The 7,020-nt window shown below is 43.4% G+C and overlaps 1 protein-coding gene across 1 annotated transcript in view; it reads right to left on the bottom strand.

Annotated features, from left to right (window-relative positions):
• elp4 (elongator acetyltransferase complex subunit 4) overlaps positions 1–6,991 on the bottom strand; it is a 49,001-nt gene extending 42,010 nt beyond the window's left edge. Inside the window, exons 1-4 of the mRNA XM_037489678.2 lie at positions 6,796–6,991; positions 5,832–5,867; positions 2,083–2,204; positions 593–727 (exon numbers count right to left, since the gene is read on the bottom strand). Of these exons, the coding sequence (XP_037345575.2) occupies positions 593–727; positions 2,083–2,204; positions 5,832–5,867; positions 6,796–6,973 (471 nt within the window). The 5' untranslated portion in view covers positions 6,974–6,991. The remainder of the gene's footprint in view (positions 1–592; positions 728–2,082; positions 2,205–5,831; positions 5,868–6,795) is intronic.
• Between the last annotated feature and the right edge of the window lie 29 nt (positions 6,992–7,020).

Raw genomic sequence — 7,020 nt, forward strand, 5'->3', positions numbered from 1 at the left:
TAATCCACATAGCGATATGGATTATAGACTGAAGGGGGAAGACTGCAGAGAAGTAGAAGGGGAGGGTCACCTCTCCTCAAAGCGGAAGAAAGAGTGTAGGGCTGCCGACCCTAGCAGGGGGAAAGGCAGGGATTTGGGGGAAGACAGAGGCGCAGGTCTGGGTCATAGGGTTGAGCGAGCAGACATGTCAATGCACTGGCTGCAAAGTACTCTTGTTTCCCAGGCTAAGCAGGGGTGCAGGCGTGTGTGTATGTGTGTATATGTGAGTTGGGGGACCAGTGAAAAGCCTACCTATTGCCAGCTAAGTGTGAGTAATCTGGTCGGGCTCTGAAAGGAGAGTCTGAGGCCTCATTCAGTCCACAAAGGAGTTTAGAAGCTGATGGATTTAGTGGTAGAGACAATTGCCAAACCACTACTACCAGAGAGCCAGTGCTGTTCTTTCTTATACAATAATTAGCTGAGACAGACGTGGGACTTTTGAATAAAGTAGCAATGTTACAGCGTTGTCTTAATCCTACTGTAAGTTGTTGTCCAGAAATACAGCTACAATCATCACAACAGACAACATAAACTGACGTGACCACCTGATTACCTGTACTTTTGGAAGATTCTGATAGCGCCAGGCTATCTTCATGGCATCCAAACTGTCCGGAGGTTCACAAGACAGCCTGGGCTGCTCCACTGGTTTGTGGATAGCAACATCGTCCAAGATGGGAGCAGGGAGTTCCTAGACAAAGTAATATAATTAATATAATAACTTAAAATGTGTTGATCGTGAATGGCAAAGAGAACTTTGAATTAGTTGTGTTGCTTATGACTTGTCACTATGGGTCACAGATAATGTCAATGCACAAATTCAGCTGTCAAAAGCAAAATAATATTGTGAATGTAAAAAAAAAAGCAAAATTGTTTTTGCTGGTCATGTTGAAGCAATTGAGAAACACAGAAAGAAATGGGAGATTTTTCCAGGAAAATCTTGATTTCTTGGCCATGAACAAAACTGAACTGGGGCTCTTGCTGGAGCACGAGTGCATTAAAAGTCTTCAAAAAAGACAAGCGTTGCTGTGGCAACAGTGAGGAAGGAGGAATGGTCCCTATACTGGTCCTTGTATCAACTTGGATCCAAAGTCTGATTCAAATTGGAATGGCAATAAACCAGTCTGTGTCTAAAGATGAACAGTAGAATCATTGTTGAAAATTTAAAAAAAACTGATTATCTCAGTGATAAACTAGCCTGTTCTTTCACTGTGCAATCACTAAAAAATAAAAAATCTTAACAAAATGGATATAAATCTTGCTCCTTAGTTTAAAAAAAACACAGTAGGGTGGGTGTGAAATCGGACTAATTATCTGATTCAAGTAATCATCGGTTCTTAAGAGACAGAAAGTGTTCAAATGTCCTGCTTTAACGTGATGTCATCCCACAAGCTTGTTTTTTGTGTGCATGTTAACGTAATGCATAAAGTACAACTTAAGCATCTAAACATTAGCATACTGTGAATGTAGCAGTGAAAACAATAAATGATGTGAAATATCCCCATTGGGAGTCCCCGTCTCTTAATAAGCCTTTGATATGTAAAGAGAGGGTGAGGCTGTGACCCCTCCCACTATCAATCAGTAGGAGAGAGGCCCTCATCCTGTATGCTGGTTGGCAGTCAGCTTCTGGCTTCTATGGTCCTCTTCACAGAGTGATACGTCGGGAAACATTTCAACAATGTCGCAACCATGCCACCCTTGACCTCCCAGATACCCCGCTGACCCTGACACATCATGGGGGGAAGCTTTAATACCTGCTTGATCACGGTCTGACCGGCGTGAACCAGGCTGAGTACTGTACAGCAAGAGAGAATATTCCCAACATCTTCAGATGACTAAATATAAACAGCTGTTTCTTTTGTAGACAGTGCAGTTATACAGAAATGATGGTAAAGTAGACATATTGAGGCCACCCTGGCTTCTTTTGTGGATAATTTGTCAAGACTAGCAGCTTGAAAAAAAAAGAAGAGACAAAATCATACATTGCAGAAAAACAAGTTTCCTTCTTAAGAGCTTTAAAAAAAAAAAAAAGCTCTCCTTTCATACCTGTAAGATGTCATCTGGGTTATCGTGAGCCGACGCCACGAAAAGTTCATGTCGGCACACAACTCCTTCTGCCAAGAAGTACTTCAAGATCATACGAGAGTAGCTATCGTATCGGTCCTCCTCTAAAAAACAGAAACATAAGACAAAAACAATCAGAACTTGAGGCTGAGTGGGACAACTCAAACACACACTCTTGTTAATCCGTGCCCTCCTGCCAACACCTGAAAGGCCAAAGGAGATGATTTTGTGAAGAAAAAGCAGATATCAACCATTGGATCTCGCCTAGTTGTGAACATACCACAGACCTAGAAGTTTGTGACCGCATCAAAGTGTCTAACTGTAATTGATATAAGGACCACATTCAGGTTATCTTTGGTATGAAACAGATGAAGCAGCCATCGACGTGGCACAGAAACACAGGTGTTAGAGTGTGAGCCGACCATCACGAGTGGAGCTGACATCTTCAGCTCTCTTATTAAGGTCTTCACAGTGTCCCTGTCCACTTTCGACCATCATATCCGCAACCAGCAGCGGTGAGCGCGAGGCACCTGTCTCGAGCACTCACCTGACGCCTCCCTCTCACCACAAAGGTACCCCCAGCCTTTCTGGACAACTGACAAGAGGAGGCAGAAGCAGGATGATTTACTGCCTGTCCTCAAATAGCTTACTGAAATCTGGTTCAATCTCTCTGCAGTTTTTGTGTGAATTCTGCTGGCAAAGCCCCGCTTTCATTATTATAACATCAGGTGTATTTACTATCCTAAACTAGGTTAAAAGACACATGGACGTTACGTGGGAGACTTTGAAGGGTCATTCTCAGCATCTGGAGCATTAAGTCGACAGGCAAGTGATTGAACACTGCAACTATTTCCCCAAAGGTAGCCTTTCTCCGTGCATACAAAGCGGCCACCCGACTATTCCCCACCCCAAATTCACAAGCATCATCACCATGACCCCCCCCCCCCCCCACCCCCACCCGCCCCACCTCCACACACACCCTCTTGCGGCGCACATAACTCTACCCAGCATGCTGCTGCTGCTTCCTGTCACGATCATCATTTTGTAAGGATTCCGTAGGCCTCTCCATACAATGACAAACAGTAGGCACAAGGACAAAGGGCGCTGACAGTTTAAGGTAGTGGGCATACAGCTGACAGCTTGGGAATGACATCCTGACGTGTCATCCTGAGTCATCCGGAGAATTCCCCCCCCCCCCGCCCTCCCACGTTCCCGGTCTATGTCCTCACCTTCGGACTCAGGATGGCACAGGAAATTCCATGGCTCTTCAATTTGTTGTCGGTGGGGCTCCCTGTTCTCTTATTGATGGGTTTCTAGGTCAGCAGGCCTTTGTGGCTTTCAGCAGGCCCCACAAAGACTCCCAGATGGGCCCTCTCAAGATGGGGCCTATTGTGGCTGTGTTTCTATGGGAGCCTTACAAATGGAACCTCCAGGAGTCATTAGGCTGTTGAGGCGGGGGGTAAGGGAGGGGGCGGGAGGTTGGGGGGTATACGAGCAACAGGGGGTGGGGGGACGGTCATATCTTTGAGGGAGATCAATCACTCTGGACAGTCACGGCATGATTTATTTCTTCTCCTTTTTTATTTTTTGGGGGATTCTACCTGATGTTTGGTAAAGACGGGAAACGCCTCTGTACTGTTTGCCTTCAAACAAGGCCGCGTAGACTAAATATCTAGGTCAGGGTGTTTTCGCCCCTTGTATGAATTTCTGGTCTTTATCATTTCTACTGAGCAGCACAAAGTCATGTAGGGCTCACAGCAGGTGGACTAAATATGACACCTTAAAGAAAGTCTCTTGAGTTTTTAAATAACCGAACCACTGTTGTAAATCCTCCTACCAGGGAGGCTTGTATTAGGCCTCCGTGAAGTGCCAATTAGCGACATCTGTCGAGCCCCATACACTGTATATGCCGGACATATTTCTATTGTTAGGCTTCAACCTGTGACCGTTGTTCTTCTTTATCAATTCAATTTGTCCGTGTCCGGCACTCATTCAGTCATACTAGTATGGCTATTTAGTCAGACAGCGTAATGATGACTTCAAAGTGCTGCTTAAAAAATTTAAAAAGTACTCGAAATACTCAAATCCAAGATATCAGTGTGTTTTAAAGCTGTGAAGAATTTAAACAAAATTAATAGTAATAACTACGCATACATTGAAAGGAGAAACCCTTTTGCTTAAACTAATGAAACCGTACATGGTCCACATAATAAACGGTGGAAAGCTTTGTTCCTTCTATTTCAAAAACACAAGGGACGAGAGATCTTCAGACAGCAGCCATACTGAGCTGATCGCCCTGCAGTTGACGAATCCGGATGGACAGCTCAAGCCACTTCAAAAGGCAGCCAGCGACCAGTCTGATAATTTTATGTCTGTGTCTCACAAACAGGCCATCGCAGTAGGCGACGACTGCCTGAAACAAACACACAAACAAACTCCACCCACACAACAAAACAGACACGCAGAGGCAGCTCAGTGCGCACAAGCACACATGCACAGCTCTTTGGTAGGCGAGCACAAGAGAGCCCACACACGCGTTTCACCTTTACTGTGTCTCTCATTACCAGATGAAACCAACCGTACATTGATTCCCAAAATGGAAGGGAAGAACGCATTAGTGTATAATCACTGACTCCTGCATCGATTGGGGAGGGGGTGAATTAAAGGGCAAAGCAATATCATCAGTTGGTATAGGCCTTTGCTACACACAAATTACAGCTTAAAATGGGAAACAAGAATAACTTAACCTCACTGTCGACCAGTGCGCATGGCCTAGCCTGGGATGAAAGATAATAACAATAATAATACAGTGGAAGACATTTATGTGCCGAGAAAACCCACTTGCTTTAAATGTTCTTCCCGAAAACTTCGATAAACACACGTGCATCAATTGGGGATCACAGTGGACGTGTGAACACCTGGGATTCTAGAGACCTTCAGGTCATTTGTCTATTTGCCATTCTGCTAGACGCTTACATGTCACCCACAAAGACCCTGAGAGAACAGACAGACGGTGTCATTAGCCGTGGCACGCTACTGAATTCCACTCCGGCAATACATTGGATTTCTGGTGAAGGCTGTAATCAGTCAGAATACAATATTTGTCTTGCTTAAAGCATTTCATATTGTGCATGATGCATCTTTGTGAACATCAGTGCGCTGACGTTTACAGGGACACTTGTACTGATTGCTCACAGTACAATGATAAACACAGGAGGAGTCAACTGTTGTTGTGTACTGTTTACCATACTGTCACGTGCACTATATTCAACACAGGAGATTTTTACGTGTGAGACGTGTACAATTTGGTAAAAGTTATTCTCATTCATAAATGGCGTCTCAAGACTTGCATCTGATGACAATGACATACAGCACAAGCATTGGTTATACTTATAGTATGAGCTTATATAATGCTATCGGGCATACAATCAAATGTGTAGTTGGTGGGGACTTCTTGCTGCATTAGTGAGGGCAACAAGTCTAACCACTAACCATATAAACCATTTCTAACTAAAAAGTCTTTGCTTCTAAGCTAGTCCGTCCAATCACGCCATAATGACCTCAATAACTTTTTGACAATTGATTTGAACTTTTGATTGATTCCCTTCAGTCTTATATGTTTCCCAAAAAAGCCTGTTTTCAACAAGATGTTTACACCACATTATGGATGGAATTATAACCTTCAAGGTAACTATCATAGCATTGTTCAATTTGTCAAGTCGGAAGCTCACCTACGAGAAGTACTGTTCCAACTGCTAACCCGCCACCTGTTTTCAAAGACACACACACAACAAGAACATCACTTTTTTGTATAACATTAGTCACATATTACAATCTCTGTTTCACTCTTAATCAACGTGAACCATTGCGTTAGTGGTGCAACATCTGCAAATTAAGCATGGCTAAAACAAATTTATGTTATAGAGAATAAGCATGAAAAAGATTGGTCCTAAACAGTTACATTTCTGTCACTCCTAACATAACAGTTCTACAAAAAGCTTGGCCCTCGAAGAAAGTAGTGTCCCTTATCAGAAAAGGGTACACATCAATGCAATAGATTTCTGGGCTCACCTCTACTCAAAGATGCACTAACTCTATTACAGGGGATTAGATGCCAAACAATGTTGATAAAGACCTGGCATGACTTACAAATTATAATACAAAGTCTGTTTCCCATTGATATTTCACATAACATGTTTGAAGACCTCAAACTATCCATACACATGGATTTAGACAGCTTGCAGCATAACAATTATTATTTCAAATTCAGCTCTCAACAACATGGAGTTATCGTGCTGATTCTATGAGGGCATTTGATATAACAAGGACTACTAAGCGGATAGCAATTGTTTGTGGACTATTTTGGTCCTTGATAAAGCTTCATTTTGGGGATTGTCTGAATTGCACATGAACTCATTGACACATCTCCACGCTAATACTTTCTCGCGGGCTATGGATATTTCCATTTCAAATGATGGTATAGCTTTTAATGTGAATAGGTTCCGACCATAGAAAGATAAACACGCACCATGCTAAAGTTAAGCTGCATACGTTCACCGACAGTGACACAACTCCATATTGAATAATAACTCTACATTTCATCTTTGAAAGAAGAATCACAGCATTATCTAGCATTAGATACACACTGCAGCCTGTGTAGCTGGCGCTAGCGGAGGAGCTCAGCGGCACACTGACCGAGCAGATAGTCGAGTGACGTGACACCGGTCGACACTAAGAGTTGTCCATTTTGAACCGATGGTCTGGTACCAGGTATGGAGATCAACTTTGTCCTCGTTTTCTTCTGAAAACTCGTAGTGTTGAGGGGCAATCGCTCAGCTGTGGATCTACCCACAGTGCTCATGGGGGCCGCCATACTGCTTGTAACGTGGAGACCGTTGAAACTGTTTTGGAGCGCGTTGT

Source organism: Pungitius pungitius, chromosome 4 (genome assembly GCF_949316345.1).
Source record: "Pungitius pungitius chromosome 4, fPunPun2.1, whole genome shotgun sequence".
Classification (NCBI taxonomy): Eukaryota; Metazoa; Chordata; class Actinopteri; order Perciformes; family Gasterosteidae; genus Pungitius; species Pungitius pungitius.